Source organism: Chamaea fasciata, unplaced genomic scaffold, assembly GCF_029207755.1.
Source record: "Chamaea fasciata isolate MVZ Bird 193981 ecotype frontalis unplaced genomic scaffold, bChaFas1.0.hap1 SCAF_10, whole genome shotgun sequence".
In the NCBI taxonomy this organism is placed as follows: domain Eukaryota; kingdom Metazoa; phylum Chordata; class Aves; order Passeriformes; family Sylviidae; genus Chamaea; species Chamaea fasciata.
Window position 1 is genome coordinate 4,132,987 of NW_027094095.1, and position 25,323 is coordinate 4,158,309.

At 45.9% G+C, this 25,323-nt stretch overlaps 2 protein-coding genes across 4 annotated transcripts; one reads left to right on the plus strand and one right to left on the minus strand.

The window, feature by feature from the left end:
- Positions 1-43: 43 nt before the first annotated feature.
- On the minus strand, positions 44-4,122 carry CENPL (centromere protein L). Its single transcript, XM_066192103.1, has 4 exons — positions 3,901-4,122; positions 3,491-3,742; positions 1,967-2,509; positions 44-1,106 (listed from the first exon to the last, which is right to left on the minus strand). Exons 1-4 carry the CDS (start codon positions 4,120-4,122, stop codon positions 1,035-1,037), a joined length of 1,089 nt encoding a protein of 362 aa, XP_066048200.1. The 3' UTR covers positions 44-1,034.
- A 10-nt stretch (positions 4,123-4,132) lies between these two features.
- DARS2 (aspartyl-tRNA synthetase 2, mitochondrial) lies at positions 4,133-17,934 on the plus strand. 3 transcript variants are annotated; one of them, XM_066192106.1, is made up of 17 exons: positions 4,133-4,333; positions 5,385-5,484; positions 6,239-6,305; positions 6,573-6,674; positions 7,759-7,854; positions 8,517-8,640; positions 9,873-9,919; positions 10,621-10,727; positions 11,494-11,563; positions 12,144-12,323; positions 12,694-12,801; positions 13,963-14,025; positions 14,197-14,349; positions 15,174-15,392; positions 16,312-16,422; positions 16,640-16,715; positions 17,722-17,934. In XM_066192106.1, the coding sequence occupies exons 1-17, from the start codon at positions 4,264-4,266 to the stop codon at positions 17,907-17,909; spliced, it is 1,881 nt and encodes a 626-aa protein (XP_066048203.1). In that variant the 5' UTR covers positions 4,133-4,263; the 3' UTR covers positions 17,910-17,934. The 3 variants fall into 3 exon arrangements, with proteins under 3 accessions (XP_066048203.1, XP_066048201.1, XP_066048202.1); XM_066192104.1 differs by having other exon boundaries at positions 4,167-4,333; positions 12,270-12,323; XM_066192105.1 differs by lacking the exon at positions 15,174-15,392 and having other exon boundaries at positions 4,167-4,333.
- Positions 17,935-25,323: the final 7,389 nt, after the last annotated feature.

The window sequence follows — 25,323 nt, forward strand, 5'->3', positions numbered from 1 at the left end:
TGGAGATGCTGCACAAGTGTGAAGCAAGAAACTAGACTTGGAATTTTGCTGCTCACAGAAACATTTAATAAGTAACAAATGGTGGTTTGGTCACGTAAGCTGTAGTTGGAAACAAGCTCCATGCAAGGATATATTTAATTAGACATAAGTGATCTTTCCTTAAGACAAAAAAAGGAAAATATTTTATTCAGTACTGTATTACAAAACCTCTTAACAGGTGCAACTTTCTGCTCCTTAAATGTCTAGCCAGACACTGTGCACTGTCCCTCTGAACTCTTACTGCTCCAGAAGGGAGGGACCGACATCAAATTATAGCACACAGCTCCAACCCTGACAGCTCTCTGGCCCACAGGATTACATCCACGATTACAAACATCAGGACAAAGCCTAGTAACAAGCTTATCCATACCTCACTTCCCTATCTATTAACTTGCCTGGGAGGACCAACAAGGTGACAAGTGCCTTCTGTCCAATCTCATGCCCAACTGGAACGTAAGTGAACATTATCAATATTATACATATTACCAAGTACCCTTAACAAGCTAAAAAGGGAGTTATAAACCTGGATTTTTCTGCTTGATTGTAGAGCATGCACCCTTTCTCAGGTGTGCTGAACTTTGCATTTAGACTAGCCAAGAGTAGTCAGTTTGGCCAAGGCCTGTGTAGCTTAGGCTGTCCAGTGAAAACCAACTTTGAAACAACAGAAATACCTGTCAGCAAGTTGCATCAAGAATTTGCACTGTTTGTCTCTGAGCTGACACCTGCACATAAATGAAATGAGTGACTCTGAGAAAACAAAACTGCTCAGGGAGCTGTCACAAGTTTGCACTGCAGCCCTTCTTCAGGGCCGAACATCTGCTTGACTTCGTGTGCATGGCATGGAGTTACACGGTCAAGTGCTGGAGTTATATCCGACTTGGACAGCCAGAATGAAAGGAAAGAAGATGCTGCAGGAGTGAGTTTCCTGGTGGGTTCTCAGCACAGATTGTCCAAACAGAAAGCCTTTTTAGTACCAAGAGCTACTGGAATGGCTGTCACTGTATCTGAGAGATTGCGAGTTCAGTCAGTAGCATCAGCACTCCAGGCAGGTATTGGCTCTGTAGAATCTGCAAGAAAGAGAAAAAAGCCTGTCAAAGTAACAATTGGAGCTTTCCACACCCTGAAGCCCTGCTTGGAAGGAAACTACCAAGTGTTCTGTGTGTTTATTCAGCTGCTTTGTTGTTGCTTTTCAGGTACCTATACTTTTCCCATACTGAATATATATGACTTGAATTTATTATTAATTTATTCCTTATGAAAAGCACCTATTATGAAAAGCCATAACTGAATTTACACAACACACATCCCACAAGGGCACCCTTCAGAAAGCCTGAGATATCTCTGTGTACTTGCCTGCAACAGAAAAAGTTGTTTCAGACAGTTTTAAGCTATTACAGACAAAAACAAGCAATGTAACACTGCCATGTGCCAAGGCCCCTCACAGGGTAAATTTAAACAACTGCATTTACACAAATTGTTCTTTAACTCAGAAGAAAATATTGTATTGCTTGAAGGATTAAGGTTCCATGGTTTGAAGGATATTAGAAATACCTCTGTAGAAAGACCAGCACCTTTATGAAGGAGTCTTCTCCCTCCATTTTAATAACTACAGTGCTAGAAAGCTGGTGAACTTTTCTCAAGTTTGGGATCTTTTTAAGCCCAGTTGTTTTTTTAATGGCGTAAGAAACATTCCTGTTCATACCACAGCTAATACACCTGTTTCTGGCCCCAGGCAAGTAGCTGCTGCTGCAACACAGTAGTAAAACACTGCACTGGCAGCTGCCCCAACTCCAGAGCCAAGTATGACTAGCAAAAGCTGAGGGTTTAACAATTCCTGGTAGGAAATCATTCAAAACTAACATGAGACCTTCAGCTACAGCTGTTTTATTTGGTCAGCATTAGAACAACCTGCTCCTTGTGGCCTCACCTTTACAATCCCGTCACAGTGTGCCGAGGCAACCGCCGAGGAAACCTTCACCAGCTTTGCAGCTGACAAGTGGATCTTGAAGTGCCTGTGGAAGTGGGCGTAAAGGCAGTCTAGGAAGACATCCACCTCCTCCTGGGTGATCTCTCCTGGCGTTTTCTGCACCGTGTCCCACAGAGCTTTGGCATCCTCCGGGTGGATGGCGTATGAAATGTCCAGGGGCTGGGCCAGGCGGGGCACGGAGAAGACGAGTTCCACGGCGGAGGCGGCTCCGTCCAGCCTGCAGCCAGCCCACATGGCCGCCATCCAGCTGAGGTTCTGGGGGCTGATGGCCAGGCGGCGGAAGCAGCAGTCAAAAGTCTTCTGGAACCAGCTTCCAACCAAGGCCGTGTAGCTCTCGGCCCCGTGGCTCAGGAACAGGGGCAGGCTGGTGAAGTCCTCCAGCAAGTTCTCGGAAAGGTCGTCCCCAAACATGGAGCAGAACCAGCCCGACCACAGCGGTTTCTCCTCAGAGTTCCTGGAGGAAGCTCGTGACCTCGAAGAGAGCTGGGATGGGGAGAAGAAGCATTTCAGTGCTGCAGAGCAAGAATGGCTTTTTTTTTTTTTTTCCCCCAGCTAAAATTAGATTTTGATTTAGTTTTAAGTGTTTGGCAAGAAGTGGTATTTTTTCCTTATGACCTTGGATGCAATGCTGTTTTCTCTCAAACACATAAAGTTATTCAGTCTATCCATTATGTCCCTAAAAGTTGAATGCAATTCTGTTGAAAACAGCAGAAAAAAGCCCATTTAACTTCCTTAGGAACAGTCCTGACATCTGAGTTTATGCTGCCTAACTCCTGTGCTACATCCTACAGCCGTTGCCACAATGAACTTGACATTTCAGTAGCACATCTTGCTTAAGGCAAAGCATTTCAGAAATATTAATTACACCTGAGCTCTCACCAGGAAGTGGGATTGTGGCAGCTTTATCCAGAAAGTTAAATAACCCATCCAAGTCCTGGCAGTAAATTGACTGCAGAACCAAAACATCAGACAGAGATTGCTCTGTATAGTCGTACTGTGATGGGGTTAAAAAGTTGAACTCAAGCTTGCTGTGTTTACTGTATGCATTGCTCAGGGGATCATAGAATCAATTAGGCCCCAAAAGACCTCTGAGGTCATCAAGTCCAGCCTGTGACCAAACACCACTTTGTCATTAGACCAGGGTTTTAACTGTCAACATCCAGCCTTTCCTCAAACACCTCCAAGGACGGTGACTCCATCTCCCAGGGCAGCCAATTCCAATGTTTAATCATCCTTTCTGTGAAGAAATTCTTCCTAATATCCAACATAAACCTCCCCTAGCACAGCCTAAGGCTATAAATATTTAAAAACAGACAGGATTCAGTTCCATTAAATCACGGTACATGCCCCACTAGTTATCCCATACAACTAGGGTTTAACTCTGGGCTTTTCTTTCAAGACAGATCGTTTCACCATAGCAAAAACAGCCGCTAAAACGCCGGTGTCGATGACCAGCCCGCTGACCTGCACCAGGAGGGCAGGCTGGTCCAGCTCGCTGCCCCTGAGCTCGGCGAGGCTGGACAGGGCCACCTTGATGTCCAGCTCGCCGCCCACCTCCACCGCCAGCCCCTTCTGCTTCTCGGCGGCGATGAAGGCGCTCAGCAGCCGCGCGTAGTCCCTGAGGCGGGCGCGGCGCAGGCCGTACAGGGGGGTCACGCTGTACAGCGTCCAGGCTTTACGCAGAAGAAACGCTGTTTTCTGCGGATCGACGCTTTCCTGGGGGGAGGGAGGGAGGGAAGCAAAAGGAAAGGAATGAGGTTTAATGAAAGGAATAAGGTTAAAGCCCGCTTTTCCCGCGCGGCGAGAGCGCGGCGGCGCGGCTGAGGGGACGGGGAGGAGACAGCCAGGCGCCGCCACCCCCGCCTCCGCCGTACCTGAGAGCACAGCGCCGACGCGACGGGGCGGCCGCTGGAGCTGGTGCCCAGGCGGCCGTGGGTCCGCCCGAAGGGCAGAGCGCGGGAGAGCCGCCGGAGGCTGGGCAGGGTCCGGGTCGCGCCGTCCTCCTGCGCCTCCTCCGCCATGGCCGCCATGGCCCGCCGGCGCCGTTCGAACTCTCCTCCCGTCGGCCCCCGCGCGGGGGCGCGCCCCGCCGCCATCTTCGGGGCGGGCGGCAGCGCGGGGAGGAGGCGCCGGTGCCTGAGGGGGGCTTCCCCTTTTCCCCTCCGGAGCTCCTGTTTTTGGCTTCCCGCAGGTCTGTGGCGCTCCTCCCGTGTGTCTGCCGGAGGGGCGGCTGCGGGATGGCGCTCCCCCGGCTGCTGGTGCGGGCGCTGCACCGGGCGGCCGCTGCCGCCGCACCCTCGGCCCCAGGTGAGGAGGAGCGCTCGTCCCATCCCCTCGAGATTTGGGTTCCTTTTCTCCCGGGGTGCAGGTCAGGGCCGCCCGTACAGTCGATTAATATCACGCTTGCGGCAAGTTAATTTCTCCTGTATCACTTTATTTAAAGTGTTTTGTCTAAATCTCTTTTTAATTCTAAAGGCTGTGATGAAGGTAGTGAGGTTGGCTCATAAAATTACTTATATGTGTCCAGGAGTGGCGTCCTTCAGATTCCTCCTTACAAGCTGAACTTTTTGCACATTCTGTAAACGGCGTGCTTGGTTCTCTAGCTTAGGCCGTGATTACAGGCACGGGGGGTCTGTGCAGAGCTTTCTGTACCCGTGGTTCAGGCCCTTCTCCAGTTGTTTCAGGCAGGAACTGTTCCATTTCCACCTGCATGATGGGTGTGCTCCGCGTGTGCTTAATCCTTGGTTTGTTAAGCAACGCTCTGCGGTGTCGCCACCAGGAACTGCGGTGGCAGGACAAGGGGGAATGGCTTTGAACTGAAGGAGGGCAGGTTTGGGTTGGATATTGGAAGAAATTCTTCCCCGTGAGGATGGGGAACAGGGTGTCTAGCGAAGCTGTGGCTTCCCCATCCCTGGAAATGTCCAAGGGCTCTGAACAACCTGGGATAGTGGAAAGTGTCCCTGGCAGGGTGGAATGAGATGAGCTTTAGGGTCCTTGAAACCCAAACTATTCTATGATTCTCGATTTAAATATGGGATTGTCAGCATCCCTCAGGATCGATCTGTGACTTTTGCTCCCCTTGCTCCTGAAATTTGCAGGGCAACAGTTTGCAGCCAGGCTGTGGTCAAGTATCTTTATGAAAGTTTAACTGAGAACCATAAATAATCCCTGTTTAAAACACATTTAGACTGGCTTCGTTTCATGTTTATGACATAATATCTTCATATATAGATTATATATATTATGTATATATGAAATAACTTCTCTGTATATGTATAAATTGTATTGGGAGGGAAAACTATTATTTATTCTGTCTCATCTGCAAAAGCCATGAGAGATTATATATATTTTATTTAAGATTTCAACAGTTTTGTTCCTCGGACCAACACGTGTGGAGAGCTACGTTCTGCTCATGTGGGACAGAAGGTGACCCTCTATGGATGGGTTCAATATCAAAGGTAAGGGCAAACCATGGTGAAAATGGAGATGATTATGTGCCAGATCCAGGTCTAAGCTGTGTTTTATCCAGCACTGCTCTCCAGTGGTGGTTTGCAAGGGTTTTTTGATTTTAGGAGGTCCTGAGCATCTTTGAGCAATTGTGGATGGAGACCCAGGAAAAGGAGATTATTGCGGTGTGATCGTGGTGATCTTGTTTTTAAAGACACCAGAGCATGTCCCATTGGGCAGTTGTTTGATGGATAAAGCACAATGGCAGCTGTCCCTGCTGCAGCTGGAAGAAATCGAGATTTATGGTTCTGGGTCTGGCAGTGTGGATTGTTCATCTGGAACTTTTTATGCGACAAGTGTTCTCCTTCTTGATTTATGATTGGATTTTGTTGTTGTTGTTTTTATTCCATACGAACTTTAGTTTTATTGCTCATTTAATTGTTTTTAGCTGAATGATGTTCCCCAGCAGGAAAATTCACATGTCCAGAATCCCTGCTCTGTGTGCATGAAAGCTCAAATTAAAATCCTGCCTCTCCTGGTTATTTGCATGTTGTTGCATGTGAGGCTGGTCACAATGTGAAATAAATTGTTCAGGTTAGGTTCAGGTGTGGGAAAAGTGTCTGTAATTCAGCACTTGGAAGTGCTTTGGGATGAGTTGCAGGGTACTGAAAGTGTGGCTTTATGGCAGTTGTGAAATGCTTTAAAAAGTAGAAACTACTAAATTTATGAAAAAATGTTCTTCCTTTTGTGCTTTTCATGGATCAGGCAAGGCCTGTTTCTGGTTTTGAGGGATTTCCAGGGACTGACCCAGGTCATCATTCCTCAGGATGAGGTAAGTGCTGCCAAAACATGAGTCTGTGTTTTTATTTTTCCTTTTGTGCTCGGTGTCTGCAGACACAGAGAGAAGGATTGGCTTTGTCAAACTGAGTGCTCTGACTCACAGGGAGACTGAAGTGTCCTGAGAGCCCTGACCTGACACTGCAACAGGAACATCAGTGCTGTTTCCCCTGCCTTAAGAATGATTTTGGGTGGAGGTGCTTGGCCACGGTGCCTTTGTCTGTTGTTGGAATTTCTATGAGGCTCTGTCCTCTCCCTGCAGGCACATTCCCACGTGAGGGAGCTCCTGTCCGGTGCCCCGCTGGAGTCTGTGCTGCGAGTGACTGGGACAGTGTCCCCTCGGCCCCTGGGGCAGGAGAATCCGGTGAGGATGGGCTGGGTGGGGCTCTCAGGGCTTTTGTTCCTTGAAGGAAACAACCCTGGATGGTGGGATCGTGGTGGGATCATGGTGGGCTTTGTGTCAGAGCATCACCAGGGGTTCTGGTTGTGTGGCAGCCCATCCCCAGATCGTGTGAGGTGAAATAAGTGCTGGGTCAGATAACAGCAGGATCTCAAAACACATTACAGGCACCCACAAATTAAACTGCATCCCAGCCCTTTGCAAGGAGAATGCTGTCTTACTCCAGGCTTTCAAAGTGTGGTGGGAATTTCTTTTGCTTGAAAACAAATCTTGTCATTTCGAGTTCCATGGCGTGTGGTGACCTGTTCATTGATTTTGCTGGCCTCCTTGTATAGGAAACAGAGGTTGAATGAATTTTTAATGTTCTGCATTCCTCAGCTGTCATTGTAATCAGCTGTAGATTGATCTTCCAGGATTGTACACATAACTGACAGGTCTAAAAAGAGAACTATATTTATGATTATAACTCCTTTTTGCTCCATCTTGTAGATGTCCACTTAAAATCCAGGCTTCAAGCAATGCCTTTATTTCTTTTATTAATTCCTTGTTTTGGGGGAAGGTTGCTTGTTCTTTCCCTGGTAAACAGCAGGAGTCCTGCAGGATGAAGTGAACTTTGCTGTGCCTCAGTGCTACATGAGGAGAGCTGCCTGCCCTCCCTTGGGAGAGAGTCAAGAGAAGGCCAGTTCTGAGAACTGGTGTTTAGAATTGGGAGTTCTGAGAAGTTCTCATAATTTGCCTTTTTTGACTCGTATGAAGGGCTGCTGCTGCCCGTGCTCACTGAAAGCTACACTGTGAGGTTTGGCTAAGGCTTAGAGACCGGTGTGCTGCTGGGAAAGAAGCTCCCATCTTTGGTGAGGTGACTTGTGTTTCCCTAACAGAAGGGAAATCTGGGAGAAATCTGTCCTTGGGAGAAGCTCTCTGACTTATACACTGTGTTAGAAGGCAGGGAGGGCAATCACATTACTTCTTTTTTTCCCCTCTGACCATCTGTGAATTACCTTTGTCCAAGTGTTTTGAGTTTAATTTTTTTCTTGCCTTTTTGTTATAGAAAATGCCAACAGGAGATATTGAAGTGAAGGCAGAGACTGCAGAGATCCTAAACTCCTGCAAGAAGCTGCCTTTTGAAATCAAGGATTTTATCAAGGTGTCTGTGGTTTTCTTTTTCTTATCAAAGTGATGGCTTTTCATTGAATTGGGAATTTGCCCAGGGTGATGGCAAAACATCTGAGAGCTGAGTCTGGTTCTCCCCACTTCACTTTGGAGGAATGATGGTGTTTAAAACAGGGGTGCTGTTTGTTCGCTGGGAGGATTTATTTCCAAACAGAGCTAAATAGAAAACAGGGCTTGAATGATTCCAGATTTCTGGAAGAGCTGATGGTAACGGAAAGAGTGAAAGAAATGGGGCTGTGCTGAGTTTTTTTTGAGTGTGAAATGAGGCTGTTTTATTTGACTTGTGGAATCATAGAATGATTTGGGTTGGAAGGAACCTTACTGATTACCTTGTTCCAACCCCCCTGCCATGGGTAGGGATGCACCCACTGCACCAGGTTGCTCGGAGCTTCATCCAGCCTGGCCTTGAACACTTCCTGGGATGGGGCAGACACAACCTTTGTGGGCAGTTTGGTTTTTATTCCAAGTGATTGCCGAATTTGCATAGCTTGTGGGTAACGGGCTCATCGGCTCATTGTGGCAACCAAGCACCGGCCCTTTTCAGCTTCTCCCCTTTTCCCTGTGGCTTTAGGAGCACCTTCACTGGACGTGCAGTTTGAATTTTGTCTGTTAACCCTGACGCTGTCTCCTCCCCAGAAGTCGGAGGCGCTGCGGATGCAGTACCGGTACCTGGACCTGCGCAGCTCCCGGCTGCAGTCCGCCCTGCGCCTGCGGTCCCGCCTGGTGATGAGCATGCGCCACTATCTCTGCAACCTCCACGGTGAGGGAGCTGCTGGCAGGAATGTTGGGAAAGATGAGACAGGAAAAGCTTACAGATAGGATTGCTCGGCAGGAGATTCTAAAAGTGTAAAACCTGTGAGTGAAATAGAAATGAATTGTTTTGAGATGTAGGCATGGCAGGCAGGAAGACGGTGATTTGCTGGAGATGGGTCGAGTGATAGCAAACAAAGGGACACCAAAGGACCCAAGGGAGTAGCCCTACCAAGGTATCAGGGAAAAGGTAGATAAGAAAGTAGCCTTTGGAGTTTAGAATACAGAATGATACAGTAATACAGCAGTTCTCATAGGCTGAATGCAAAGTCTGTAGGTTTTGTATCTCGTACCGGTTGATCACTGTAAATTAGAATATTCAACACAAGAGGGGATATAATGTATTGTAACAAGGACCCTCTCTCTCTTACCCTTGCCTCTTACTTCTTGCCCTTGCTTCTGCCCTCTCTCTCTCTCTCCTTCTCTCTTTGGGGCCCCTCTTCTGCTGAGGCTTGGTGGCCGAAGGCAAGGCCCTTTTACCCACGACCCTTGCAATAAAACCACGTGTTCTAAGAGTGTCTCAGGTCTCCAGAGAACCCTCTCCCTACCATTGACGGAAGCTCCTACAGAGGACAGGCTGCTGCAAACATTGCAGCTCTCCCTGCTGCTTTTTCCTAGTGCTGGCAGAGATTCCTAACCAACTCACTGCTCCAAACTGGTCTCACTTAATAAGGACATGTCTGCTTGTGGTGGGGTCTTTAGTGGGCTGTTGTGATGCCTCAAGAACAAAGTATGTTGAAATCTCTTGGCGTGCTGCAAGCCACTTGTTTCAAATTAGCTGTTTCCAATGGGAAAAGATTCTTTGCAGGTGGTTGCCCTCTTTTGGTTACCCAGTTGAGGCATGTCAGAGGGATGGATTTTGTTTAGGGCTTTTGCGGCTCTTAAAATCAAGAAGTGCTTTTTGGGAAATCAGTGCCTGGTTCAGAATAGGTAGAGAATTTTCAGCCTGTTTGGAGTCCTCTGTCATCAACAGTTCTGGCAGGACATCAGAGTAGATCTGAGCCTTTAGATCTGTCGTTACAAGAATAATTATTAGAGATAGTAAAGTGTGTTGGTTTTGGAGAGGCTCCATAGTGTGGTAGGTGACCTGTTTTGCTGACTAACCCTACTCTAGCCTACTGTGTCACTTCCTTGCTTCCTTGCTTCTCCTTCCTCTCAGTGTATTCTGTGTTTGTTCCCCAGGGTTCGTGGATGTAGAAACTCCAACTCTGTTTAAGAGAACCCCAGGGGTATGTATGTGATGCTTTTTTTTGGCCTCCTGCAACTGCACAGTCAGGGCTGAATCATTTCCAGTTGCCACTCAGCCTTCATTGCTTTTCCCTTGCTAAATAAGAGCTTGTGGAACTTCCGATATCATCCACAGATCCTTTTAAAAGTAGAGGGACAAAAAAGGGAGAGGTGATAACTTCTGTCCTGGTTTTGAACCTTCAAATGAAATAAGCTGCTGCCTCGTAGAGCACATGTAGAATGCAAGTCTGTTCTGGGATTATAAACCCAAAACACTTTGAAGCACTGTCTTTTCAGCATTTATCTCTTAGCCAGTAGGTTATTGTAGAGGTCATACTCAAGTAAATTTAATTTCTGATCTTATATTCCTTTCTTTCACTTCAAAAATAGTCAGAGAGAAGATAGCTGTAGCTGAGGAATTGTTGATGCAACTTACCTGGAGTTTTTGCATTTAAACCCCAGTCTTGGATGGTCTATTGTGCATTAGTCTCTCAGAGAAGAAGGTAGAGAATTCTCCTTTGGGATATTTTGGACCAAGTTGGTTAACAGATGTTAACTGTAATGTACAAACAGCCATTTCCTCACAAGTGGGATTTCATATTGGGGAAAATAGGTCCTTTACTCTTGCACTTCCAGTGTTTGCTCTGTCAGGAATTGGGGCCACTTACTTGCTGAACTGTGTAAATTTTCTTTCCAATGCCAGGGAGCCAAAGAATTCCTTGTGCCTTCGAGGGAACCAGGCAAGTTCTACTCTCTGCCACAGAGTCCTCAGCAGTTCAAACAGCTCCTCATGGTTGGAGGCCTGGACAGGTAAGAGTTTCTGGGAGTCCTGTTCTCTGCCTGTCCTGTCTAGGGTTTGATTGCTTTATCTGTGATGTTTTAGAAACTTCCCCCCAAAAACTTACTGCCAAGGATTTGTGTCTGGATGAGGGATCCTCAAATACTTGGAACTTTATAGTCAGATGAAATGTGTCCTTCTGAAATCTTTACTGCTGTGTTAAACACAAACCTGATCTGAAGCAGAGCCTGCCTGAAGGGCAGAAAATCTAATGTGTGATAAAAGCTGCTCCAGGGGTAACTTACAGAACTAATTGAGGTGAGGCTGGGCAGCTGAGCATGACTGAGACAAGGAAAAGCATGTCAGGATGCCCAAGTGCAAAGCTTTTAATTGAGCTTGCTTCTCCAAATCAAATGGATGGACAGGGAGACAGACAGTTGTTCACATGGTGAAGTGTAGGTCAGGTCTTGTCTAGAGTTTTGCTGTTAGGAGAGTCCTGGAGTGGAGTGGAAGGTGGAATAACGAGTTGAGTGTGCTGCCCCTGGGGGCAGCTCACCTGGCAGTCTCCATGTGCCTCTGGAAGATACAGCTGGAGATGGATACAGCTGGTGATAGAGCTGCTTCCACTCAAAACTCCATTCATTTGAAGGGATGGGAACAAAGATCATCTGCTATGGAAACAGAGCATTCACTCTCTGGTTTATTTCTCATTTCCTTATCTTTTGTATGATGAATTCTATAGCCACAGTGCAGTTCAGGATACTTCAGGTTGTTACCTAAGTCAAAGTGTCACTGCAGGTACTTCCAGGTCGCTCGCTGCTACCGCGACGAGGGTTCACGGCCTGACAGGCAGCCGGAATTCACCCAGGTAACCACCCTGTGCTGCCTTGCTCCCTGCTCCTCAACCCAAGTGGCTCATAGCTGTTTTCCCTTCTGGAGGCTTAGTCTGTGTTAGTCTGGGGCTGCTTGGGGGTTACAGAGTTGTTTGGTGTGTGTTTCACAGACACAGCCCTTGGAAATTGGTGTGGGATGGCTGCATGATTCCTGTCCTTGGCTGGCTGCAGTGCCCCAGGTGCAGATGTGGGAATTGCAGCAGTGATTTTACTTTGATGGTACAATCTCCTTCTGTCCTGCTGGGTCAGACATCCCATTCCTCAGCCTTGAAATCCCAGGCTCAGTTAGCCTGGTTCTCTCAAGGCTGCTTCTCCTTGTAGTCATGTCCTTGTCATCATTACCTCATTCACTCTCTGAGGAGGCTGTTGCCTGAGTCATCAGCCTGGAGGGTGATCCTAAGCACATTCCCAGCCTAATGCAGTCATGCTGTGATGTCATTTCATGTATTGTTTCTTGTTTTGCTGGCTTTGTACTCACCAAGTGTGAGTACCTTAGCAGTGTGAAAGCACAACCTGTAGCTAATGTGGAATTCCCCCCTTGTTCTCTGTTTTAAGATAGATATAGAGATGTCCTTTGTAGATCAGGCTGGGATCCAGAGGCTCATAGAGGGCCTTCTGCAACATTCCTGGCCTGAGGAAAGAGGCTCCATTATGACTCCTTTTCCTTCCATGACATACAAGGAGGCACTGGCTGAGTATGGGACTGATAAACCAGACACTCGCTTTGGGATGAAGGTGAGGGTTTGCCTATTGGAAACTTGCAGCTTTTCCTTTCAGTCAGTGTTTTAATAACCTTTAAATCATGGATTCATGGTTGGCTGGAGTTTTGAGTGCTGTAATTTACCCAAGGTGCCCGTCCCATTGTTGCTGTTTTGTGCAGTCTGCTGAAGAAGAGAGGATTTGATCAGTTGACTGTGAAAAACGTATGTTCTAATCAAACATTATTTTAAAGGTGATGTAGTGTTAGGGAGCAATGTATCTTGATTGTTTCAGGATCAAAAGCTCTAAAAGGGAGTAGTATTGAAGATGTTAAGACACAGGTGTAGGAATTTTTGCTTTCTATTCCTACCAGCAGTGCTTTTTCCTGTGCTCTCTCCTTTGTCAGATTGTGGATGTCAGTGATGTTTTACGAAGATCCAACGTTCACTTTGTGCAGAATGCCCTCACTTACCCACATGGCTCCATCAGAGCTATTTGTATCCCTCAGGGAGTGGTAAGTGATGCTCTTACATCCTGTTTATGGTTTCTGTGGAATAAATAAAATGCCAATTTGAACTCCTTTGTTGGTATGGAAATGTTCCTTGCTATTATTGGTGTTCTTAAGGGAACTTGGGATTGGTTGTAATCCATGTCAGGTTGGGCTGAGTGGTGGTAGAATGATAAGGCAACAGGAAGAGTATTTTATCCTTAGGAAGATAAGGAGAACAATAGAGCTGCAAGATCCCATGAGGATAGGGAACCCTCTCAGGGTTTCACCTTGCTTTTTGTCACCTTTTTGGTGTGCATCTCAACAATGAATTGTGCCTTGTGACGGGAGATTGAAACAGGGCTGGCCATGGCACAGCTCTGGGATAGGCAGAGAAGGGTCAGGTGGTTCCATGTCCTTCTCCTGTTTGCTTTAGCTGCATTTTTGGGTACAATTTGTGTCTTGTAATGAGAATGTCATGGACCAAATCCAAGGCTGACAATAGATGTGGAAGACTTTTGACACAGCCCTGCATTTTGTCAAGGAAACAGGTTTAATTCTGGCTGTAGGCATCTTTGTAGCTTCAGGCAGTATGGAAAAAACAAATCCTTTAAATACTGAGTTTTATTTGGGGAACAGGGCTTCGTGGCCATGGTTTCCCTTGGGACTCCTTTCATTTGGCACAAAGTGCAAGTTAGTGGCTTCCCACGAGAGGGCACAGAGGTGTTTGTTTGAGCAACACAAAAGTGGCATCCAGACCCACCCTAAACACTTGAGTAGATGAAAAAAAATCAAGATCTTGATGCAAGTCCTCATTTACTGCATGCAAGAGTCAGCCCAGTTGTTTTTTCTCTGTTATTCCTCCAGTTTGAGTTCTGCATTCCCCATCCACAGTGTGGTGGTGTAGCCTTGTTTCTGCAGGCTGGAGGCAGTGATCTGACCCTGCTGACCAGATATATTTATCTGTGAGAGGGGGAAAAAATGTAGATCTAGAGGGGTCTCTTCCTGAAAGGAGCCCTCAGAGCAGACACCCAGCCCAGTGGTAAGGACCCTGTCCTGTTCCACAGCCCTCATAAGAGCTTGAACTAGAAACAGAAGAATTGAGAAATCTGGAACCAGCGTAGATTTGATACCTAGTCAAGCTTTCCAAGCTGATCTTTGCTGTGGCTTCTCTTGCTCTTTCCCCAGAGGTATCTTACAAATAAAGACTTGGAGTCATTGAAGGAATCTGCAAAATCCCAGTTTAACCAGGTGAGACAGAAGCTCTCCTGAGGCTTTGGGAAGGGTGAGTGACAAAGTGTGATAAAGGCAGAGGGAGATAGGAGAGCAGTTTTCAATAGCTGAGAGTCAGAGCCTGAGCATGTGATGCTTCAAGGCGAGAGAGGGCAGCACTGCACTGAACATGCCCTTACCTTTCTCCAGGAAATCATGGAAATTATCCACAGACCTGATGGAAGCTTGAAGTCTCTGCTTACCAAGTTCCTCGGTGAGAAGGAGAAGTCAGAGCTTATCCAAGCACTGAACATGCAGGAGGGTGATGTGGTGCTGCTGGCAGCTGGAGAACACGAGCAAGTGGTAGGAGGCATTTCTTGGGTGGCTCTGTGAGTTGAATGTTGCTGATGATGGTTTTGATGTTATCTGACCTTAGTCTGATTCTTCTTATTATTAAAATAGGTCATCATCTAATTTTCTGTTTCTCTGGAACAGCAGCTATAGCAACGGCAAATAAAGCATGAAATGTACCTATTACTTTTATGGCCCCCAGCCAAATTCTGGGCAGGACTTGTAACTGAAATGAAGGCTGAAATATAAAAAACCCTGCAACAACTCAGTGCCTTCCTTTCTCTTGACTTCATTTTTAAAGCATCAAACAGATTGGAAAATGAGGTCAGCTAGGTAATTGTGTCTCCCATAAGTGCATGACTTATTAGCAGCCATGGTGGGAGATTCTATTCCTACCCTTCTCTCTATTCTTGCCAACAGCTGTTGCCTTCTAAGCATTGTTTTATTACAAGGTGTCACGCTTTGCTCAGTAGCTAACATTTTGTTGTATTCTCTCCTGTGTCTTCATTTCTCTGTCTTGGAAATGTGCTCCCCCAGTTAATCCACATGTGTGGAGCTGGAGGTTAGTCTAAGAAAGTTCTGAAGATGAAACAGCTAGAAAAACATGGACTTTCTGGCTCCTTACTTGGTCTCTGTCAAACCCTGCTGCTGCTGCTGCCTCAGCAGGAAGGTGATATTTTTCAGGATAAGAGGCAAAAGCATTCAAGGCAGCAATGCATTCCAGCTGGTGCTGTCTGTGGTATTTCCTTTATGGAACACTCTTGCCCTGGCTGGTGTTTGGGTGACTTCCCTGGTGGTGAAACCACCCTGTCTCACCTCTCCCTTCTCTGTTGCAGTGCCGTGCATTAGGAGCCCTGCGGTTGTTGAGTGCCAGCCTCCTGGAGGCAGCTGGGCTGGCACTCCGTGATCCCACAGCCTTTCACTTCCTCTGGGTGGTGGATTTCCCCCTTTTCCTCCCCAAGGCTGAGAATCCCACTGAACTGGAATCTGCTCATCACCCCTTCACTGCCCCTCATCCTTCAGATGCCAGCCTCCTGTATTCTGATCCCACAAAGGTAACCAACTTCATGGCTGCCATGCTGGCACTTCTGCAGCTGCTCCCATGGAAAACCAGGCGAGCAGCAGCTGGGTTTAGTGTAAAAAGAGATGATGTTTCATGGGACTGACTGATGTAGATGGAAGATGTAGATCTCCTGGAATGAGTCCAGAGGAGGCTGCTAAGATGATCAAAGGGCTGAAGCACTTCTGCTATGAGGAAAGGCTGAAGGAGCTGAAGTTGTTCGGCCTGGAGAAAGGGAAGGCTCAGGAGCAACATTAGAGCCCATTCCAGTGCCTAAAGAGGCTACAAGAGAGCTGGAGAGGGACATTTTGCAGGGGCAAGAAGTGATAGAACAAGGGGAAATGATTTTAAACTGAAAGAGGGTAGACTTAGATTGATTTGTGTTAGGAAAAAATCTTCCCTGTGAGGCCCTGGCGCAGGTTGCCCAGAGCAGCTGTGGCTGGTCTATCCCTGGCAGTGTTCAAGGCCAGGCTGGACAGGGCTTGTGGCATTCTGGGATAGTGGAAGGTGTCCCTGCCCATGGCAGAGGGTTGGAACTAGAGGATCTTTAAGGTCCCTCCCAACCCAAACCATTGTGTGATTCTATGATCTTCTATGTCTCTGGAAGAAATGGCTTCCTGACTACTGCAAATAACAAGTATTCACATGTGCCCCAGCAAAAGGAGCTTATAGCAAACAGAAATCTTGCATTCTGACCCTACCCCGTGATGAACTTTTCAAAAGGATTTGTTCTCCTCCCACATCCGTGAGAGGCAGTCCATGCGTCCAGCATGGATTGCAATGTACCGCTGAGAGAACAGTTTTACAGAGTTCCATGGCTTCATTCCCAGTGTCTTTGCCACCTCTGTGCAAGCTGTTTTTAGGTGCAGCTGCGGCCCAGCCTTAGCAAGGTGCCTGTCCCTGTCTCCCTGCAGGTCCGTAGCCAGCACTACGACCTTGTGCTCAATGGCAATGAGGTTGGAGGGGGCTCCATCAGAATTCACAGTGCAGAACAACAGCGTTTCGTGCTGGAGAAAGTGCTGAAGGTAACACCTACAGATGCCTCTAACGCTCTCTTGGAGATTTAAAAGCACTAATTAATTGAAATATTAGTTGCATATTCTAAAAGAAGCACTCGTGTTTCTCAGAGAGAGACATAATTCCTAGCCCTGAGCAATGGATGATTTCATTGTACCTTCATCTTGTGATGCTAATAGGAAGAGCATTGCTTGTCCAGTGACACCTCTTAATGTAATTTTGCAGGAGGATTCCGAGGTGCTTTCCCATCTGATTGAGGCTTTGGAACTTGGAGCTCCACCTCATGGAGGAATTGCTTTAGGTAAGTGTTCTGTAGCTCTGCAGATGCAGGTCTTTAGTGATTTTTGCATACGAGATCCTGGGAGCAAGGCTCATGGTTATTAGGAAAAGCCTTGGTGCTTCCATCTCTGCAGCAGCTTTATGGAAAGAAACAGAGGTCTGGTCACCAAGAGCAGAAAGTTGGGATGTTCCTCCCCAGAGTCACAGTGGGGTTTGGGTCATAAGCAAGGACATTGGTGGCTCTAAGGATGGTCCTTACCTGCTGATCTGCAAACCCTGTATTCAATGAGGTTGGGTCAGCTTTGTTCCCATTCCTGTGCAGCCAGAGCAGGATCCCTGTGCTGCCCGCCTGGAGGCATGGGACAGCAATGGGACTTGGTGTTTCACATCCTTCCCCTCTGCTGCCCTCTCACTTCTTTTTCCTCACCTGTTTTGCTCATTAATTCAGAAAATGTCAGGGTTTGGTTTTTCCCCTTGAAAAATGCAAGTTTGTTGTTTAAAGAGGGAAAAAACCCAACCAACCAATAGCACCCTCCCTACACTCACCAAAATAAAAAAACCTACAAAAAACAAAGGTATTTTAACCTGTGGTCTTCCAGTTTGACTTTCTCCATCCAGTCACCCAGAAGCTTTTGTTCCTCTTGAATTCTTCTTAAGTGGTTGTAATCCTTCCAAACTTGTTGATGCAGAGCTCTGAGCTGTAAAGCAGAGCCCTGCCAGTGTTCTGCCATTCAGCTGCCCAGATTTTGTTATGCTGTGTTTGCTGTCTGTGTCCTGCAGCCCTTAGTGTGTTACAGAACTTCCTGCAATATTGAAAAGCTTTATTTTGGTAGACATTTCTGCTCTCGAGGCAAATCTGTTTCTCTGCTACCAGCTGAGATTAATTTTTTTTCTCCCTTACTTGCTTCACTCTTTTTCTTCAAGCTCAGTGATATTACCTCCTCAATCTTTCTGATTTTTCTGACTCACAGGGGGGATAATACAGAGCCATAACTCAAGTGTTTCACCGATTTGTTTTCTGCTTGTAGGACTTGACAGGCTGATCTCTCTCATTGTTGACGCTCCAAGTATCCGGGACGTCATTGCCTTTCCAAAATCCTTCAGGGGACGGGACCTGATGGGCAATGCTCCAGACTATGTCACTCCAGAAGAGCTAGAGCCATATCACATTCAGGTTTCCTGGCCTCTTGAAGAAAAAGAGGCAAAGAAAAACTGACTTCACGCCAGTGGTGTAAGCTGATCTGATCAACCAGAGGTGGTTACAGCGTCTGAAGGCCGGGATTCAGTTCAGAAAATAGCAGCTGTTGTGGCTGGGTGGGGGACAGCCCAGCTCCACTGTACTGGGGCAATTTCAGGATGGAGTGGGAAGTAGATCAGGGGTCTCTCTGATAGGAATTCACCTTTGGGACGTAATGAGAAGTACATGCAAAAAAGCTATAGAAAAGAACATAATTTTAGCATAGGTTATTGAGACTGTTTGCTTTAGGGTGTCTTATTGGAGGGAAGATGGGATCTGGCTTTTCCCGACCCTCAATTTTTATATGTCCCTTGTAAAGTATTCCTCCTCCGATCTGGAGGAGATAGTCACCTTCCCTGGCAGGAATTAAATCATGATCCTCATTAAATCATGTCAGCTGAGCACTCTGACAATAAAACTGTGCTGGACCAGGAGCTCTGGATGCTGCACAGCCAAACTTCTGTGCAGCCAGCAACCTGTCTGCTTTTGGAGGATACCAGATCATGCAGAACTTTACCACGGGGAGTTCACACTCAGCTGTGTTTTCCCTTTAAAGGAGAGGGAGAGAAGCATCCATGATGTTTGCAGCAGTTGTCCTTGTAATACTCGTCAAAAAGGTGTTGATGTGTCTTTGGGGCCTGTGGTCCTGGTGCTTTCGGCACAGTCCTTCAGGAGTTTGTATGTTTATAAATAAAGTTTACCTGGCAGTGTGGTTTTGCCTGAGTGTAGCTTTGGGCTTTCTCTACAACAGCAAGCTGCCAGTTTGGCTTTGTGACCCCTGGTCCCTCCAGGAGATGACAAGAAATCTGTGGGAGCACAGCACGGTTCCCAGTCTTCTGTGAGTTCTGTTCCTGAAGGGGAGGATGAGGAAACTGAGGAAAAGTTTCCTTGGTGAAGGTGAGAAGATGGTGCAAAGGAAGAAGAGGGAGAACTCCTCTGTCCAGCTGGGAAGGACAGCAGGAGACACATGCCAGAGAAAGTGCTGGGGGACAGAAGGAAGACTGCAGTCTGAGGTGATGCTGAGCTCCAGCCGTCTGTCAGAGAGCCTGTCTTGCCGATTGTCAGATCCTGGTCTGCTCCAAGGGTTTGCTGCTCTTTCTGCATGATGGTGTTCAGAGTTGTTTCTTTTAAGTACTGAACTGTCCTGCTGATAAGAATCAGAAATGCAGGCAGCTCTTCTCCTTAAGGGTGGTTTTTGGGGGGTTTTTTGAGTACCATCCATGGAAAGTGACACTGGAGCTGACTTGCTGCTGCTTTGCAGTTTATAAAATGGTGGAGTTACGTGTGTAAAAGAAAAAAAAAAACGTTTTCTTTGCTTCTGGCATGATTGTTATTTTCAGTCTCAGAGCTGGTTAAATATTATTTGAAACAAAACAACAATCCTGGATTTGTATTCACATTCATTTTAGCCAAACGCTGAATTCCTTCATTTTTTTCTTCATATGGGCTGTTCATTCCTACTTGAAATCAATTCATCTGTAGTTAACCATTTTTTTTTCTTTCTCTGAGTAGAAGGTATCAGTAATGGAGTGAGGATCAGTTTTCAGAGAGAAGCTGACCTGAAAAATAGATCCCTAAGAAGATCCTTGGTAAACTTTATGATCTTCATGGGTCCTGTCCAATTGAGGACATTCTGTGATTTGAAAAACAATTACTTAATTTTTGCTGTTGTTTTTGCAGGGAGGAGAGTCACCCTGGGGCAGTTATACCAGATATTTTTGTTCTCCTGACATGTCAGTGGTGATGTAAAATAGAGGCACTGCAGGCTATGTGTTGTATTCAGACTGCTGGTTCAGAGGATGCTGGATTTTCTGATTTAGTTTCTTTACTGGTAGTGTGATTTGGATTTGCATGGAATTTGCTTGAGGATCATCTGTGTTGCCAAAGCAGGGATGTCATAGGCTTGTTTTAGGTCATGGAACATAGGAAATAAGTTACTCTCAGAGGTTCCTCACTCCCTCCAGGCTTTTATTTATAGTCACTGTAAACAAAATGTGCTGAACTTTGCTTTTTAATTGTGAAATCAGGAGGTCGTGGATCACTTGCTTACTACCTGCTTGCAAAGGCAAATGCTGTCTACATCTGATGAGTTCCAAATTAGGATTACTGAGTGTTAAAGGGGAAGCTGATGCTCTGGTAGGCTTAGGCAGAAATGTAACCCTGCCTGGAACATTCTTTTTGAGAGCACTTGTTAAAACCAGTGAGTGAGCTGTCTCCCAGCCATGCACTTCCCTCTTGTGCAAGCAGCTTTGGGTGCAGGTTGTTTACCCACTGCTAGATGAGGGACTCGCTGCAGTTAGAAATAAAAAGTGCAACAAAACACCTTGTCTGAGCTGCTGCTGTGCTGCCACAATTAGGGTAAATGTTAAAAGGTGTGTCCTAAACCCAGGCAAGCCATTTGTGGTTGGATTGGTAAATGAAAGTGGCTTCCAAGACAAGTGTGAGTTTGCCAGGGTTGTGTGAATGTTGCCACAGAGAAGATACTGATTTTTTGTGTGTGTGTTTGTTTGTTTTATGGAGCATTGTGTAAGATTTTGCTTGGGCTTGTGGAGGCCAAATGTACAGAAAATCCCTGAAGCCACGATCTGCTTGGCATGCTTAGCTGCATATTGTGGTAGGAGGAAGAGTAGACAGGCATTACAAAGAAATCCACGGAAATCAGGGCTGATTGTATTGCAGACCAGTATCTCCAGCTTGCTGGAGAAAAGATGCTGGCCTGTGATCCTGAAAAGAGATGTTGAAAGCATTACTTCAGCGTGGTGTTCATCAAAAACGCCTCCTGCTGATAATCCAGACTGCAAACTTTCACAGACCCCTTGTTGCTTCTGCTCTTCCTTATTTTTCCTGGATCTGACAAACCTGTGAAGAAATGCTGCTCTGTCAGTTGTGCTAGAAGATGCAAAATCCTGGGCTCCTCTGTTAAGAATTATTCTTTAAGTAATAATGTGAGATTGAATGTTCCCTGACATGTCTTCTTCCCCTCCCGAGAACTCCATGACTGGCACAGATGGGATGTGAAGATCAGGGTGGGCAATAGGACTGTACAAGGAGTGCTCTAGCAGGAGCCAGGGTTGGATGTGAGGCCTCTGCACTCTTTGACCCCACCTCTTACTGATTTTCTTCTGTAGGATTTGAACAAAACACTGGTAAAATGAGAGATAGTTTATTCCCCACCTCTAGGAGAACCTACCCTGTGTATGTTTTCAATAGATTGGACCAGAACAACCCTCTAGCAAATTTATACTACCCCTTTGTGGAAGCAGAGATCTATTTCTGGTGCATTTCAGTATATTTCTTCCCCCCCTCCTGAACAGGAATGTAGCATGCTGGTGGGATTCTCAGCAGCCGAAGTGCGAGTTGTTATTTTAGTTATTTTTTTTTTTCTTAAAAGTTTCTAAGCCTAGCCAGAATATTTCAGGTTGGGCCAAGCTGGGGAGAAATTGCAGCCTTTGATTTCAGCCACCCAGGTGATTTGGGTGAATTTAGCTGGAAGGGTTTTGTATAAAGTGCCACAAAGACAGAAAGTGTTCCCAGAATTTAGGATGGAGTTTAATCCTGTGTTGTGCTAGTATCTCTCTTGAGATTAGCTAAATTACAATACAATTTACTAAATTGCAGTGTATCACAGCAGCTTTGTGTAATCCCATGCTGCAGATACCCAGAGGTTCAGAGTGCTGATTAATTCCCAGTTCTGCTGCAAACAGAAAATACTATCATCTGTAACAAGACAACTGAAATATTCCAAGAATGGTTTCAGCTGTTTGCAGCTGGATTTGTGCCCACTATTTTATCCTAGATGTGAGCAGGAGGTGGGGCTTTGTACCTTGCAAGTCCCAGGAATGCCTCTGCTGCTCTGGATTCCACCAGCACCTCTCCCACTGCCAGGAATGGAGGAGTGCTGCTGCACTGAATGCAGGCAGCTCCAGAAAATGAATCTCTCTTGGTAAAAGGAGATGGATAAAGAGAATTTATGCTCTCAGATGTATGGATTTCTATTTTCCCCCCAGTTATTTCTTACCTTTGCTTGCACTGGGGTGTGTTTGGAGCACTCTCGGTGCATTCTTGAGCCTCTGTGCTCACAGCAGCTGAACAGGCACACACAACCACAGCCACCTAAACAGTGCCAGATGGAAATCCCCCGTGTCAGCTTCACATGACTTCACCTCTAAATGTTTGGGCTCTGATTCCAGGCTTGTGCTCTAGTTTGTTGTGTTCCTTTGAAAGCATTGTTGTCTGTAATTAAAAAATGATGATTACATGCCGTCGCCAGCTGTGCCAGGCACAGTTCTACAGCTCCGTGACAGATACGTTCAGATGGATTGGTCACATTTTTCTCTAATAGCCCATCAGGAGCCAGCTTGCTTGTTATGTTTTGATAGTCTTGGTGTTCTCTGCAGAGCTGAAGAAGAGCATTGTGGATGGTTCCCCCATTAGTTTGGTTATATTTTAACCATACTTGTATTTCATAGAATCACAGAATCCAAGAATGGTTTGGGTTGGGAGGGGTCTTAAAGACCCTCTAGTTCCACCCTGGGACAATTTCCACTATCCCAGCTTGCTCCTAGTCCTGTCCAGCCTGGCCTTGGACACTTCCAGGCATCCAGAGGCATCCGCAGCTTCTCTGGGCATCCTTGTGCCAGGGCCTGCCCACCCTCACAGGGAACAATGCCTTCCCAATATCCCATCTAAACCTGCTCTCTGTCACTTTAAACTTCTATCCCCTTGTCCTGTCACTACATGCCCTTGCAAAAAGTACCTCCCCCTCTTTCTTGTAGACTCCCTTCTGTATTTTTATAGCCTTGTGTTCTGTTAAATTATGTGTTATTCTAAAAACTACTTCCTCATGCTTAATTTAAACCTCTCACCTGATCATTGCACAAGGCACTTTCCCATGTAGCTTATAGAAGTAATGATATTCAAATTTCTTATGTGTTTTCTGTTCTGCTTATAACTTCATGAATTAATACCCTCTCTTTTTTTTTTTCATTCACATCTATTTTAATCTGTACAGTTTTAGGCAATTTCACCTACTTTCCTGGGGAAATCCCTGCATGCCTTCTGTGCAGTGACTTTCCATACACCCCTGGACAGCTGGATGGCCAAAGCTGAATGCTCTTACTGGTTGTGTTGGTGGGGTTTTTTTCCCCTCCACATGTTGCTGTTAGTATTTACCAACCTTCATTTCCAGTGAGTAGGTACCCTTTTGGTGCAAAAACTTGGATAAAATCACGTATATATATATTTTAAAAATACTAACTGCTCAAAAAGATCCCAATCTACCTGAGAAAGCAAGAAGCAAATTTGGACAACACTTTCTACTTGCCCAAGTGGCAAAGTAAACAGTGTAAAAACATTTCTGAGAACAGTTGGTACAAGTAGTCTGTTTGGTGGCAGTTTTCTCTGGAACAGCAATCACAGTGTACTCTTGGATTTTTTAATAATACCCTCTACTTGGAGAGTGACAGATTTAAAACACTGTCAGCCCTGAGAATTTTACTTGTTTACTTGAGCAATTTGAAGGGAATTGTAGTTGAAGTCCCCAGCTCCTTGATGGTGTCCCTTGAAATGCAGGCTCCTTGTTTGTCATCTATTCAATTTTCCTTGCCATTATTTTTATTGGTATGTAAAGGAAAAAGACATCCAGGGTGGTTCTGGGAAAGAAAAGCCTTCAATAGGTTTTTCCTGCAGCATGAACAGAACCAATTTGACAGCAATTACAGCACCAGGGCTCTGTGGAGAAGGACTCAGTGACTCCCATCCTTTCACACAGCATCATTTCAGTCGAGTGGTAAAGCAACAATGGCCAGAGCCAAACACTGCCCAGAGCTGGGAGTTCTCTTGAGGATGACACAGCCCCTGAGTAACTGCAGAACTGCCCTTTTTTTGCAGCTTTGTACAAAGCTACCAGAGAACCATGAGGAGAATGTGGGTGGATGACAGGCTGAGTAGCTCAAGGTGCCACAGGGTATTGTCCCAGAGGGAGCATCCCAGGAACAGCCTGGGGAAGAGACCACCTTCTGGCCTTCCAGTACTTTTTTCCCTGTGAGGAAAAAAGGATGCCCAGAGAAGCTGTGGCTGCCCTTGGATCCCTGGAAGTGTCCAAGGCCAGGTTGGATGAGGCTTGGAGCCACCTGGGATAGTGGGGGATGTCCTGCCCACAGCAAGGAGATGGAATGGGATGTTAAGATCCCTCCCAACCCAAACCATTCCATGCCTCTCTGAGTACTTTAAAGCTCACATAGGAAGCTCACTGATCTCTAACCTCCCATGCTTCTTTTCAGGGAAAGAGTTTAAATAAAAGCTACCCTGTCATATTCATAATAAAAGATTAATAAAGCAATTATGGAAGGTGAGAGCTTGATTTGGATGTTTAAGATATCTTGTAAAAATCCTGAGAATTCTCTAAATAGAATTTAAACTGAAAGCACATGAAGCCGTGAATTCTCAGCTCCTATTTTCACTGTTAATATTGTATAACTAAAGTCAGATCCAGCAAAAAAAGGATTCTTTTAATGGGAGGAGCATAATTTTAGCACAGCTGCCACAGAAACACACAGGGCCAGGCTCTGCCCACAGTTGCCTCTGGAGATAGCTGGGTTTAATGCATTTGCAGGAGCCGTGTGGAGAAAATCTCTGGCATGCTGTTACTAATTTCATTTGTGGAAGATGAGATAAATATTAATGAATATAAACACCTATTAAATGTAGACTCACCAGTTAAATAACTGTGCTGACTGAATTAATGTGCAGAGAGGTACTTTGTAGTCAGGAATGTTCAGCTGGAATGACGCTTTCTGAAAGGCAATTTCTGCGAGTTTATCATTTTGTTAATGCTACCTGAAAAACCTCCTGTTGAAGCTGGGAGCCTGCAGACATTTTTTTTTCTTCACATCAAGGTCATTTCCATCCCTTTTTTCTGCTCCTTGCTGCTTCCTTGGCAGCACTGATCAAAGCATCTGAGGGGTGCCCGATGAGCAGCCCTTCATTAATTCAGCCAGGACCAGCTTTTGGACCCAGAACACTGCATGGCCTCCTAAAACAGCTGCTGCAGTTCTGGTGAGGAGCAGGACTAAATAACTGAGCTTTGGGGGATATAGAAATTAGCTGACAGAAATAAAGTAAGGTGCAGCTAATTCGTGCTGCCTCTCTATGGCTCCTGCTTAAAAAGATTTAAAAATACTTAAAAGTGTCAAAATAATCAGAATCTATTATGCAACAGTAGGAAATACTGAAGCTGTTCTTTAAATAGCCAGTGACACAGAAGATTTTGTGTGCTTTCCTGGGGGTTACTGTTCCTTTTGAAATCACAAAAGAGGTTGCTGCTTTTTTCCTTAGCCTTTCACAGTAGTGGGAACTAAAAGGTGGAGGTACAAATTGTGTGTAGATACATAAA

Excerpts from the sequence above, each read along its gene's own strand:
- CENPL (XM_066192103.1), bottom strand. The coding sequence starts at position 4,122 with ATGGCGGCGGGGCGCGCCCCCGCGCGGGGGCCGACGGGAGGAGAGTTC. Across the intron at positions 2,510-3,490 it reads AGCCTGCCCTCCTGGTGCAG|CTCTCTTCGAGGTCACGAGC; the intron begins GTCAGCGGGCTG and ends TCCCCATCCCAG. Across the intron at positions 1,107-1,966 it reads ACTGTGACGGGATTGTAAAG|ATTCTACAGAGCCAATACCT; the intron begins GTGAGGCCACAA and ends TCTTTCTTGCAG.
- DARS2 (XM_066192106.1), top strand. The coding sequence starts at position 4,264 with ATGGCGCTCCCCCGGCTGCTGGTGCGGGCGCTGCACCGGGCGGCCGCT. Across the intron at positions 12,802-13,962 it reads TTTGTATCCCTCAGGGAGTG|AGGTATCTTACAAATAAAGA; the intron begins GTAAGTGATGCT and ends CTCTTTCCCCAG. Across the intron at positions 14,350-15,173 it reads CTGGAGAACACGAGCAAGTG|TGCCGTGCATTAGGAGCCCT; the intron begins GTAGGAGGCATT and ends TCTCTGTTGCAG.